Source organism: Canis aureus, chromosome 6, assembly GCF_053574225.1.
Source record: "Canis aureus isolate CA01 chromosome 6, VMU_Caureus_v.1.0, whole genome shotgun sequence".
Taxonomy (NCBI): Eukaryota; Metazoa; Chordata; class Mammalia; order Carnivora; family Canidae; genus Canis; species Canis aureus.
The window spans coordinates 39,829,021-39,841,263 of NC_135616.1; the positions used below are offsets into that span (position 1 = coordinate 39,829,021).

The following is a 12,243-nucleotide window of genomic DNA, read 5'->3' on the forward strand; positions in this document are numbered from 1 at the left end:
GCTTTCTCAGCCCGGGGACTCCAACAATCAAGGAACCAACAACAATCCATCCCAATCCCAGTCTCCCTCTTCTGCCCTCTCTCAGAGCTGCAGTCCCTGCACTGAACTATTGCCAGAATGTTCTTTGGATCAAAGCAAGAGGCCTAGAAGTGAATTGCAGGCAGAACTTGCTTGTCTTGTGGGACCAACCAGCGGGAGTGGAGTGGGATAAGAGAGGAGGCAGAGGTGGGCTCCACCAGCCCTCTCCCCACCCCTCCACCAAGCCCTGCCCCTGGCCAAGGAGGAGTGGGGCCCCAAGGCCCCACCTGGTGCCAAGGAGACAGACCAACCTGCAGGAGTGCCTTCTGTCCAGCGCCTCCTCCCAGGGCTCTGGGAGGCCTGCCCCAGCCTCTCCTCCCAGGGGCAGGCTCCCCTGGAAGTCCTTTGCAGAGTGCCAGTTCTCAAGAAGGTACAGGGTAGCGCCAGCACATCTCCCCAACTCATCCATGGGATTTGGGGGCCAAGTTGTCTCCCTGCTGGGAATCCAGAGAGACAAGAAGGGACCCAGCAGGACAGCATGTGACAAGAAGGAAAGGCCCCTAGGGTCTGAGGAGCCTGGGGGAATGGTGAGGAAGGAGGGAGTCCTTGGGGCAGCTGGGGGAGGGGAGGTATATTTATCTTGTGAGCTGGTGGCATTAAAAATAATCAGGGGCCCCAAGTAACCCAAGCTCCCAGCCTTCTCTGTTGGTGGAGCTTGATGAGGAAGCAGAACCTGGAACCGAAGTTCTGCTCCCACATCTCTCCCTCTGGGCAAGCAGGGACCTGGTGTGTGTGTGTGGGGCGGGGGGGGATGCCCAGGGCCTGCTGCCTCTGGATGGCAGGGAGGGAAGGAGGAGGGGAGTGGGAGCCGGGAGGGAACAATGCTGGCTCCCAGCCAAGAGCTTGAGTGGGGGGCTGAGGAGAGGGGAAGGCCGGGTGTTGGGTGGAGAACGAGGGAGGGAAGGTGAGGGAGGCAGCAGCAGCATCTCCACCCAAGTGTGCCTACCCACTCCGCAGCCTGGTTCCTGAGGCCCCCTGAGACCAGAACCTGTCCCCTGGGTTCCATCCCCAGAGGAGTTGATGCTACAGCAGGAGGCACTTAGGTTAGCTTTAGGAGGGACTTCCCTGGAAGGCTGGGGACAAAGGGCAGGAGTGAGTCAGAGCAGGCTGGGGGAGGGCAAATCTCTTTCTGGCGAGTCTCTGGACTTAACTGGGTTGTGTCCCCATGGTCTCGCCCACAGACAGGGTCCTGGAAAGGCGACCTCACCTTTCTGCCTATGCCTTTCCACAGCCCCTTGTCTGGTTTCTGTGTCAAGAGCTGTGATGACAGAAGGACAATTACAGGAAAGCTTGTCTGCAAAGTTTAGCCTCTGCAGGGCCTAGAGGAGAGGTGGGAGCTGAGCCCCAGGCAGTCTGGGCAGGGTGGCAGGAGAGGACCCCATCTTGCACAGCGACCTCCCAGGGCCCACCTGACTCTGGAACTGCGGAGGGGGGAGTTGAAATGACACGCTTGGCACCTCTCAGGGGTCAGAGAATATTTGCTCCATGTCTGCACGGAGTCCGGGCTTTGAAAATGTTTGTCAGGGGGACACAAGCTGCTGCTGCTGCGAAAGGCCTGGCCTGGCTCCTCCCTTTATAGGCTCCCCTGAAAACAGTGATACCACCTTTCCCTGTGTGTCACCCGGCTGGGGGATGATGCGGCACCCTGGCCTCCCGATGCTCCCACACATCCCTGGCTGGGCAGAGGTAGAAGGGGCTTGGGAGTCCTGCCTGCCCCTGCTGAGCCAGGGGAGCAGGGCTCTCCCACCCCCTGCAGCTCTGGGCTGAGCCAGGGATACCCTTGCCTTCAGTCTCCTGCTGAAACCTTAGCTTCTAATCCCCCACCTGAGACTGAAGGGCCCCCGGCACCTGTCCCGGCCTCATAATCTGCGGCCCAGAAGAGGAAAGAGGCCCAGCGAGGGGCACCTGCCTGCCTCGCTCCAGGGCTCCAGGGCAGGAGACAGGGAAGAGTCCTCTCCACACCAGTGAACCCACATCCCTTGCTGGAGAGCAAGAGGTGTGAGGGGCCCAGCTGATAGGTGCTGGGACCACGAGGGTTTTACTGGGCCTAAGCCACAGCCTTTCAAGCGACCATTTCCCTGCTGCCTGAGTGACCCCCTAAGCAAGCCACACCCCTTTCTGATCCTCAGTTTCCTCTCAGACAAAGGAGAGGCATGATCCCTGAGGGCCCTTCCTTCTGGGACTCTATTCCTGGCTTCTAGAATTCCCAGCTTCTAAGATTCCATCTTGGGTGGCGGTGGAAGGGAGGGCTCATTGCTGAGGACAAGCACAGCTGTCGGCGGCTCAGTTGCGCGCTTGAGTCACCAGCTTGAATCCCAGCCTGGCTTGACACACCTGTTCACCTCCAGGGGTGGGGGTAGGAGCTGAGACCTGAGTGCCCCTCGCCTCCAGACGCCCCCAGGTCTCCCTGAAGGCTGCCAGAGTTGCTCATCTGGCAGTTGGGAGAGGCTGGCCAAACTTGCGGAGGGCGGGCAGGGGGCGGGCAGCGGCTCTAGGAGTGGTCTGTGGTTTCTGGGGTGCTGGGCAGGGACAGAGGTTAGGCAGACATGTGATGAGAGGCAGAGGAATGGAGATGACCTTTGAAAGTCCCTTCCAGTTCCAGTAGGGGGATGAGAAAGGGACCAGAATGTCAGGGGAGTTGAGTGATGGTTCAGGAGAAGAGCATGGACTAGGGTTAAGTATGGTCAACCCTGTCTCCCCTGCCCCCCTCCATGCCAGTGGCTGGGTGGGGGCTGACCCTAGTGTAGGGAGCCGGTGTCAGGACCCTGTGGGGAGCCTGGGGGGAGGGGGCAGAGGGGACAGAAGGGGCAGGAGAGGGACCCAGCCTCTGGGACACCCGGGGGGAAGGCAACAGAGGCCCCCTGCCCCCTACAAGGCTACTGGAGGAGATCTCTTCCTCGAGGGCGAGGGAGGGAGGGCGGCCCTGGCCCTGGCCCGTGGCAGAGACGAGAAGCGGAGAGACCCCTGCGCCCTGGCTGGGGCGGCGGTGCCAGTCAGCCTGCCAGGTTCCTGCCGCTGCCTGGGAAGCGCCCAGCTAGAGATCCTTATCCAGGACAGGCACAGAACTGGTTTCTCGACTGGCAGCGCCAAGGGGGACAGGGACAGGAAGAAGCCGAGAGGTCAGGAGGGCAGCAGGCCTGTGGTAGTGGCGGGAGGGCCCGCCCAGACACCCCTGGTCCCCGCTGGATCCACAGTCTCCCCCAGCTCCTCCGGGGCCTCACTGGCACGGGCACAGACCCTGCTTCTTATGCTCATTCGCCCATTCGAGTTGTGTATGGACCCAGCGCCCCCGCCACCCCATCCAGCGGCCTGCCCCCCATCTCTCAGGTATGCGGGCCCAGCCAGGGGAAATACCTGGTTGGACGCAGCTCCTCCCGCCCTGTTTCCGACTCCCCCCACCCCCTCTCTCCCACAATACTCGAGGCTCCTGAGGTGGGGGGAGGGGCAGGGAGCCAACGGGCAGGAGTGGGGGGCAGCCGGGGTGGAGGGGGTGGGCTGGAGAATCTCCTCAAAGGCTGTTCCCTTTCATCTCCCCGCCACAAAGGGCCTGGCCGCCCCAGCCCCATCCATCTTGCTCCTGTGGCAGTCCCCAGGCGGCCCTTTGTCAGGATGGGGTCAGAGGGCCTGACCAGCACCCCCTCCCCCGGACTCCCCTGGGCCCCCTCCACCACTGGCCCTCAGTTGGCTCCCCTCCCCGCCGCCGGATTCCCCCTCCTCCCTGACCCCTATGTCTCCTCCAATGGGCTCCTCCCAGCCTCTCCCTCTCCTAGGCACCCTCTGGGGTTCAGGGTTCCGTGTCTGGCCCCACTCTGCCTAGCTCCCCTGTGGGTTCGGGAGGCTTGGCTCTTCTTGCCACACACAGCCATGGAGCTGCCATTGGGTTCTGGGGGCCTCTGTGGCACCCGGGCCTTGGGCTCCCTTCAGACTTTGTCCTCATTGGTCTGGCCATGCCCTGAATCTCTTGGTTTTGACGTAGCTAGGCCTTCTCAGCCCCATGTTCCTGTCCCTTGCCAAGTGTGTGCACCTCAGTTTCCCTGAGATGTTGGTGCAGGCTCTGTGCCCTTGCTGTGGCGTGGCAGCCACCCAACCCGGGGAGAGTCACACATGCCCCCTCCCTGGCCCCTGCCCTCCTTCCTTCTCCGGCCCTCCTGCCCTGGTCGCAGGAGCAAGGGAGGCTGGGTGGCCCAGGTCCCTCCACTGCCCCCTCCGTGGTTGAACTCTGAGAAGCCTGACTTGTAGAGAAGGTTCTGCCCACAGAATTTTGGGGATGCAAGTAGGGGGGCGTTGGGGGCCCCTGTGCACTTTCTCCTAAAAGCACTGCTGAGTAATGAAGGCCCAGGTAACGGAAGAGGAGGAAGAGGGCCTTGGGGATGGGAGGGGAGGCTGGAGGGACTTTCTCACGGGTTGGGCCAGGCTGGACCAGATGGGTGAGGTGGCCCCTCCCTGATCCCATCTCCCGAGTCTGGGACTTAACTTCCCTGTCATCTCAGTCTGGAGGGTGGGGGAGCACAGGGGAAGCAGAGCCAGGGGAAGGGCCTGACCCTCGGGGAGTCCCAAGCTCAGGGGAGACACACTGCCATTGCCTTCAAGGAGGCCCAGTCCCCACCTGCTGGGAGCCTCCAGTCTGATGGGGGAGACCCAGTCCTTACCCTCCAGGAGCCCCCAGTCTGATGGGTAAAGCCCAGTCCCTGCCCTCCTGGACTTTCTTATATTTTTTTAAGATTTTATTTATTTATTCATGAGAGACATAGAGAGAGAGAGAGGCAGAGACACAGGCAGAGGGAGAAGGAGGCTCCATGCAGGGAGCCCGACGTGGGACTCCAGGATCAGGCCCTGGGCTGAAGGTGGCGCTAAACCGCTGAGCCACCCGGGCTGCCCTAGTTTGTGTTTTGAAGGACAACCTCAGTCCTCGCATTTTGGAGGGGTGGGTCAGAGAGGTGGGACCTTCACTTTGTGGGGGCTTACTATTGCTAAGTGCTATGTCCTTTTTTTTTTTCAACTTTATTTATTTATTCATGAGAGAGAGGCAGGGACACAGGCGAGGGAGAAGCAGGCTCCATGCAGGGACCTCCATGCGGGATTCAATCCCAGGACTCCAGGATCATGTCCTGAGCTGAAGGCAGACACCCAACCACTAAGCCACTCAGAGGTCCCAAGCTTGCAGCATCTGAAGTCAACTTTCCATGATGTAGGGAAACATTCTATTTGACAGAGTTGAATGAGCAGGATAGGGGCAGAAGCACTTGGCGACTGCCTGGATTTGGCTGGCCCCCAACTGAAGCTTCCCAGCACAAGCCTTTAGGTTACAGAACGAAGGCTCAGAGATCATGGATGGAGCAAGTGGTAGAAGTAGGACAGAACCTCTCTTCTTTTTTTGTTTTTAAAACATATTTATTTATTCATGAGAAACAGAGAGAGAGAGGCAGAGACATAGGCAGAGAGAGAAGCAGGCTCCATGCAGGGAGCCCTATGCAAGAATTGATCCTGGGACCCCAGGATCACACCCTGGGCCAAAGGTGCTCAACCGCTGAGCCACCCAGGCATCCCAGAACCTCCCTTTTTCTAACACTTGTGCTCACTTCACCCCATGAAGCCATGATGATGGAAAAGCAGGCCAGGCAGGCCAGGCAGGCCAGCTAGAAGGTACTGCTTGCTGCGTGAAACTAGGTGAGCCATGAGATGGTCCAGTCGAGGGCCTCGGCCTGTGGAAGGAGGGCAGGCACTTGATGGGGAGATGGTGATAGAACTTGGAAGGCACCGTGCAGTGGAGCCTTGACCCAAATGAGGAGGCATGGGAAGGTGGGTGGGAGCCAGCAGGAGGGCTGTGTAGGTCTCAAGGCTGATAGCTCAGAACCAGAGGGCAGGCAGGACGACGGTCTCATCAGGAGACCTGGGTGGGAGCGAGGCCAGCCTGTGGGCGTTGGTGAGCTCATCTGGAACCGCGTGGGAGGCCAAGGCCAGACCTGGGGTCTCCCACAGATGGGAGGTGGAGGACTGAAGGAACAATCAGTGGAGAGTGTGGGAGAAGGTGGGAGTCGGCTCCTCAGTACCCAGTGTCCCTGCTGAGAGGTCCAGGGCAAGCCTGGAAGCCAGGGCGGTGCAGGAGGCTGCAGGAGGAGCCGGGGGATGAGGGAAGGCCCCCCCTCATTGTGGCCCCACTCCCCCTGCTGCTGACACACTTGTTTCTCACACCACACTTCAGAAGCAAAGTGGCACTCGTGACTTTATCTGTCCCCTTCCCAATGAACCAGAGACAGGTTGTATTTTTTTAAAACATTTTAATAAAATTAACCAATAAATATTCTACACTGTGTAGGCTACAGGGACAAGGGGTGGAAGCCAGAGGATCATCTTTCCCACTGGGGCCCTCAGGTCACTGTGCAGAAAGAGAGGCTGTGCTTTGGGCAGGTTTGGGACTGCTGGCTAGGGAGGGGGAGTGATTCTGGAACGGGTGATGTGGGCTCTTGCCATCCATCCCTCTTTGTTGGGGGAGGGTGTGAGTAGGGGCCCTAAAAAGCAGAACCCTGCTGGAGGCATCCCAGCATCCCCAGAAGTGAGCAGGGGGAGGGGAGAGCTAGCCTAGGAGGAAAGGGGAGGGGCAGCGGGGGGGGTGGGGGAGGGGGGAGGGGGAGCAGTGAGACAGGGCAAGTTGAGGGGGGCGGCTGGGGGGGCTGGGGGCCGGCTCTGGCAGCTCCTGGACCCACAGCCAGCTGCTCACTCTCGGACGTAGACCCTGGTGCACACGATATCATCAGCTGTCATGGTCTAGAGGGACAGAAGCCAGAAGTCATTGTGAACCTGGAAGGCCCATGCTCCTGCGGCTTGGGAGACCAAACCTACTTCTAGAATCAGGACCAACAGGTGGGAGCTGGTCCCCAGATGCCCTGGTGTCCTGGGAGGGAGGATGGCAATGGAGCCCCGACGGTTTGTGCTCCAGCCTCCTCCCCAAGCCGGGAGGGTCACCCAGGGAACTTCTGGGCCTCTCGGGGCGCATGCTTTTTTCCACACAGAGGACCACATCACAGTCACAGAGTAGCACCGTGAGGGACAGGGACAGTCTTGCCCCAGCAGCCCCCCACCCCCCAGGAGCTGGGGGGTGCCCAGTACAGCTTGTCTTGCACCTCCTATGCCCTAGAGTGTCTCAGAACCGCCCCCCACCGAGGCTGGTGCTGGGCTGGCGCTGGGCTGGCGCTGGGCTGGCAGGAGGCAGGTCTTACCAGGACCAGCTCCCCGTCGTTGGTCAGCTCCCTGGTCCAGGAGGTCTTGGGGCCGTCTCCCTTCAAAAGCCTCTGCTCGCAGACCATTTTGTTCTCGCTCTCCCACTTCACCAGGCTCTGCAAGAGAGAGGCCAAGTGAGTGGGGCTCGCAGCGAGGACGATGCAGCCAGAGGGACTTCATCCCCTGGGAGCGGAGCCACGAATCCTGGAGAAGACTGGAAAATGGCCTTTGGGAGATTGGGAGGCTGGGTAATGGACACCACAACGCCCCAGCACTCACCTTACAGGGTCTGCCGTCCACAGTCTGCTCCTCAAACTCTTCCCCGACCTTGAAGTTGACCTCCGTGGTCCGCACCGTGGTGGAGGTCTTGATGTAAAATGTGTCTCCCTCTTGTTTGATCTCCACTGCTGGCTTGGAAGCCGCGGCCACAGCGATTTTCCTCAGCATCACGTTCACCCCTGCACAGAGAGGGGGGAGGCTGGCTTTCAGGGATGCCCCGGGCCCATGCCTCACTCGTCCCCACGGTTCAGTCCAGGGCAGGGCGGCAGCACCCTGTAGGCCTACCCCGCTGACTAGCAGCCCTGACCCGAAGGTCTAGCTCTTCACTCTCGGCATTCTCAGGGGCAGACTCTCCCTATTCCCCTCACCCAGCAGGCATCCTCACCTTGGCCCTGTTCACCTCCCTTGGGGCCCTCTGTCCACCTTGCTTGCGACCCTCCGTGATGATTCACCCCTGCCCAAGTACAGGCCAGACCCTCCCCAGCCAGGCATTACCACTCCAGTCCTGGAAGTAGAGGCCACTTCCTCTCTGCCTTGGGCACTTCCCCTTCCTAGTGCTAGGCTGGTATTCTTTTGCCCAATCCCTGTCCCTCTCCGCAGTGGGGAGCAGAGACCCTCAGCAGTGACCAGCTGGGGCAGCTCTCCCCCTTTATAGAGCAGCCTAGCCCAAGGAAGCCAGAGGCTCCACAGTAGATCCACTGGACCCCAATATCCACCTGGCTGAGTCTCCCTTTTAGGCCAGGTGACCCTGGGCAAATGGGAGGCATGTGTGGGACCCAGCACACACAGCGCTAGGCACACCTGTCCTTTTTTTTTTTTTTTCTTGGCACACCTGTCCTTATTGCTGTCCTTATTTTTTACTGAGAAAAGGAAACCGAAGAAAAAGCCAGCGCTGAGGCTCAGACCAAGTTGCCTGCATCAGACCCTTGCTGGCCCGGCCTCTAGGTGGGATCCTGTGCCCATCTCCCCTCAAGGGACAGACGGGGACCCTGCCCTCCCCCTGCCCCTATGTGTTCCCTACTCTAGGATCACCCTGACCTGGGGGCGGTCAGGCCTTCTCTGTGGATTCAGAGTCTCCCGAGCCTATCCACCGTGTCCTTCCCCAAACTGGACCCCTTCTCTTTGGCTCCCCTGTCATTAAGAAGGGTGGGGAAGCCAGGAGAGTGAGACAACAAGCCACCAGGTAGGCCTTGCTGGCCGGGGCCAGGTCTGAGCATCACCACCCCACTTCACCTGCCTGTGCCCCCACACTGAACCAGCAGAGAGCTTCAGAGAGGCAATGGGTGGGAACAAGAGGGCCAAGCAGGGGTAGATCAGGCAACCTGGGCTTCCTGGCCCTCCTCCAGACCTGGTTCCTAGAGAAACAAATCCTCTTTTCCCTTAGCACTAAAGCAGACCCACTTTGTTCCAGAAAGTAGAGAGCGGGAGAGCAGAGGTCTCTCCCTGGAGCCCCGGGAGCCCCCTTCTTGGCTGTTGATCTCATGGGTCCAGGGAGAAGTGACCAGGATTCCCAGATCCAGTGGCCTTGGCAGAGGAGACACATCTCATCCCATCCTCACCTGGAAGTCACCTCACCATCTAACATTCACCCTTCCTGCTACAGGAGCAGAACCTGCTCACACACTCTGCCTAGCACAGTGGGTGAGACAGTTATCACCCAACACCTGAGCATTCCTCTCCAGAAAAGGGATACTTGACCAAGGGCAGAGGGGGCAAGGAGGGGCCAAGCTTCCTGCAGGGGCCAGCCTGGGCTGGAGGGGCTTGGGCCCAGCGGAGAGGCCTCTCCAGCCAGGGCTGTTTGTCTAATGGATCTGTTTTCAATCTGCCCCAGCAGGGCCTGAGGAGGGCACGTGGCTCTGAGAGACCCCGCAGGGAGGACAAACAGGCCAAAGACAGACAGACAACAGGGCCAGGCTTTGGCTCTTATTCTGCAGCTGGGCCTTCGGGTGTGCCCAGCCACCTCCTGCTTCATCCACTGGAGAGGGGCCAGAATCCAGGGATGGGGAAAGGAACACATTTGGTTTTTTGGTTTTTTTGCTTTGTTTTGTTTTGTTTTTGTTTTTTAATTGCAGCAAAGGCAGAGCGGGAAAGACAGACAGGGTTTGAAGACGTATGGTGGTTTAGACGCAAGAATTAATGGCAAGGAATGATGGAAACACAGCATTCCAGACCCTTCCCGGGTCTGGACTCACTCCTACACCCTGCCCTGCATGGGCTGTGACCTCCATCTCCCCCTACCTAAGGAGGGGGTCACCGTGTTCAGCCCCAGAGATCCAGGGCATGCTTACCCTCTGGCTGCTCAGCTCCCGGGGGGCTTCCCAATTGCTGAGGTCCTTAAGCAACCTCCCTCTCTTCCCAGAGCCTCTCCCCACACACCAGCGGGCACACAGGAGTTGGGAAAGGCAGAGTAGACTTAGCTTCCCCCACTTTTAACCAATACACCCAGCAGGGCTGCAGCTTCAGGGAGGGAGGGAGAAGAGAACTGGCATTTTCGGAAATGGGGGGTTGGGGTTTCACACGAAGCCATTTGTTGAAATCTAAGAAAGTGATAATTATCCAGAATGATTTAGGACGCTGGAACTGCCCGCTGTAGGAAAATATTTGTGTCACAGATGGAGAGTGGGGGCACAGAGTGGAAAGTGCTGAAGTGGGAGGGAAGGGGCAACCGTGGGAGCTGGGGTGGCCAGTCACCTGGCAGGTGGAGCCCGGCACAGAGGGAGAAGGAACCTGCCCCGGGGACTGGGCTACTAGTAGCAGAGTGGGGGCAGAGGGGCTGGACCAGGTCCGAGGGGCTCGGCTGAGTAGGGACCCAAACTCCCAGCCTGGGTGCAGAGTTTGCAGCCTCTGACCTGTGGAGAGCTCCCTGGCCCCACCCCGGAGGAATACTGACCTCGTGTTCTGGTTTCCATTTGATTCACAGGCTGGTCACTACAGGGGCTGGCCTCTGGGGCACCCCGCCAGAGAAAGGATCTAAACCTCCTGGCCCTAAGGCCCCCCTGACCCAGGAGAATGGCCCCTTTTGTTGGGGATGCAGATACCCAACCTCCCGTGCCTTGACCCCCACTGTCCTTTCTTTCTCACACCCACCTCCGCTCCTGCAAGCTCCACCATCTCCTTACCCAGCACTTTGAGCAAATCCTCGAAGTTTTCTGATCGGATAATCTTCCAGTTGCCAGAGAAGTTGGGCATGGTAGAGGTGCGGTGGCGGTCCCTTTAGATGCTTTGGTTGGATCACCGGAGGCTGAGTCTTCTAGTCAAAAGGGCTGCTGCGGTGGCCTTTGCTTGGTGGTGAGACTCAGGACAGGACACGTCCCACCCAGGGCAACCCCAGAGCTGGCTTGGGCTCCGCGCCGGCAGCTTTTATACCCCGTACGGCCCGCCCCTGCCGGAGAGAGGGAGAGAGGGAGGGAAAGAGGGAGAGAGAGAGGTGGCCCCGCCTCCCGCCCCGCCCCCCACCCCACCTGGGGGGCCCTGAGCCCGGGCTCCGGATCTGGTCGCCTTCGGCGGGTCCGGGGGCTGGCCAGGGGCCAAGGCAGCTGGCTCGGGGCGAGCGCTCGGATTGGGCTCTCCACCAAGAGGAAGGGGCGCCGGGTCGGGGTGCAGATCCACGGGTCTCTCGTCGCCAGGGTCACGGCTCACCAGGTCCCCGGGCCTCCCGGACCTGACTCCTGACTCGCGGCAATCGAGTCCTTGGCGCCAGACACCTAGTGACACCACCGGCGGGCGATCCCCACTCCGAGCCGAGCGGTGCTGGGCTCCACCGAGCCTGACCTGGGTCTAGGGTGACCGCAGGGAGCTGAGAGAGCCGCGGGCGAGGCCAGGGGCGGTTGCGCCAGACACTCGAATAGGCTAATGGCGCCTCCTGCTGGAGCGGCCTGGGGTGGGAGGGGGCGCCGCACCAGCTCCCGCGGACCTCCAAGGGGCTCAGGGCTGCGGCAGGGTCGCGGACTCTGAGACTGGCTCAGGAGACTCCTTCATCTTATTGAGTTGGACGGGCATCGAAGGGTTAAGCAGGAGCCCCGGGCTCGAGGCTGGGGAGGGCAGAGGTCACAGCCAATCACTTGACACGAGCTCTTAATTAAGGCTCTTTCTCTGTCTCCGGGCTCCCCAACCCCCAGGGGATCGCAGCAGGCGGCGGGGGTGGGGATGGAGGCTTGGAGCCCCCGCGCGCCGCGTGGCCACCCCAGTTGGAGGGAGACCGGGTGCTCCGGGGAGGGGTGGAGCGGGGTCTCAGGTGTCACCTCCCGCCTGCGGCTGCTCAGGAGCTCAAAGGAGGGTGCAGGGCCCAGCTCCCCACCCCGAGCCCCGTTTTGGGAGGGCTGGTTGCCAGAAACTGACGGAAGCAAGCGGGGAGCCCCAGAGAGCGGCCGGGAGGTCCGAAGCCGCAGAGCGCAGACGGGTGGGGGCGGACGGGCCCTCGGCGCTCCGGGAGGCTGCTGGGGATGCTGCGGCCCAGCTGCCCTCGGTGAAGGCGCGCACGTGGCCCCGCTGCCGGCGCTGCACACCCCCCGCCGCCACCCTCCGGGACTGTGCTCCCAGCTCCTTGCGAGGGGAGGCAAGCAGGAAACACCCCACATCTGGTCCCTGCGCCGGCCCCTCCCTGCCAGCGTGGCCGTGGGTGGAGCAGAGGACAGGCTTGCTGAGATCCTGAACCCTTTCCGTTAGAGC

At 60.7% G+C, this 12,243-nt stretch overlaps 1 protein-coding gene and 1 long non-coding RNA gene across 2 annotated transcripts; one reads left to right on the plus strand and one right to left on the minus strand.

Annotated features, from left to right (window-relative positions):
- Positions 1 to 6,336: 6,336 nt before the first annotated feature.
- On the minus strand, positions 6,337 to 10,943 carry CRABP2 (cellular retinoic acid binding protein 2). The gene is made up of 4 exons (XM_077901151.1): positions 10,695 to 10,943; positions 7,576 to 7,754; positions 7,296 to 7,412; positions 6,337 to 6,843 (listed from the first exon to the last, which is right to left on the minus strand). The coding sequence occupies exons 1-4, from the start codon at positions 10,762 to 10,764 to the stop codon at positions 6,793 to 6,795; spliced, it is 417 nt and encodes a 138-aa protein (XP_077757277.1). The 5' UTR covers positions 10,765 to 10,943; the 3' UTR covers positions 6,337 to 6,792.
- On the plus strand, positions 7,290 to 10,206 carry LOC144315881 (uncharacterized). The gene is made up of 4 exons (XR_013381630.1): positions 7,290 to 7,544; positions 8,446 to 8,520; positions 8,987 to 9,216; positions 9,410 to 10,206. It is a non-coding gene; the product is annotated as an uncharacterized LOC144315881 (long non-coding RNA).
- Positions 10,944 to 12,243: the final 1,300 nt, after the last annotated feature.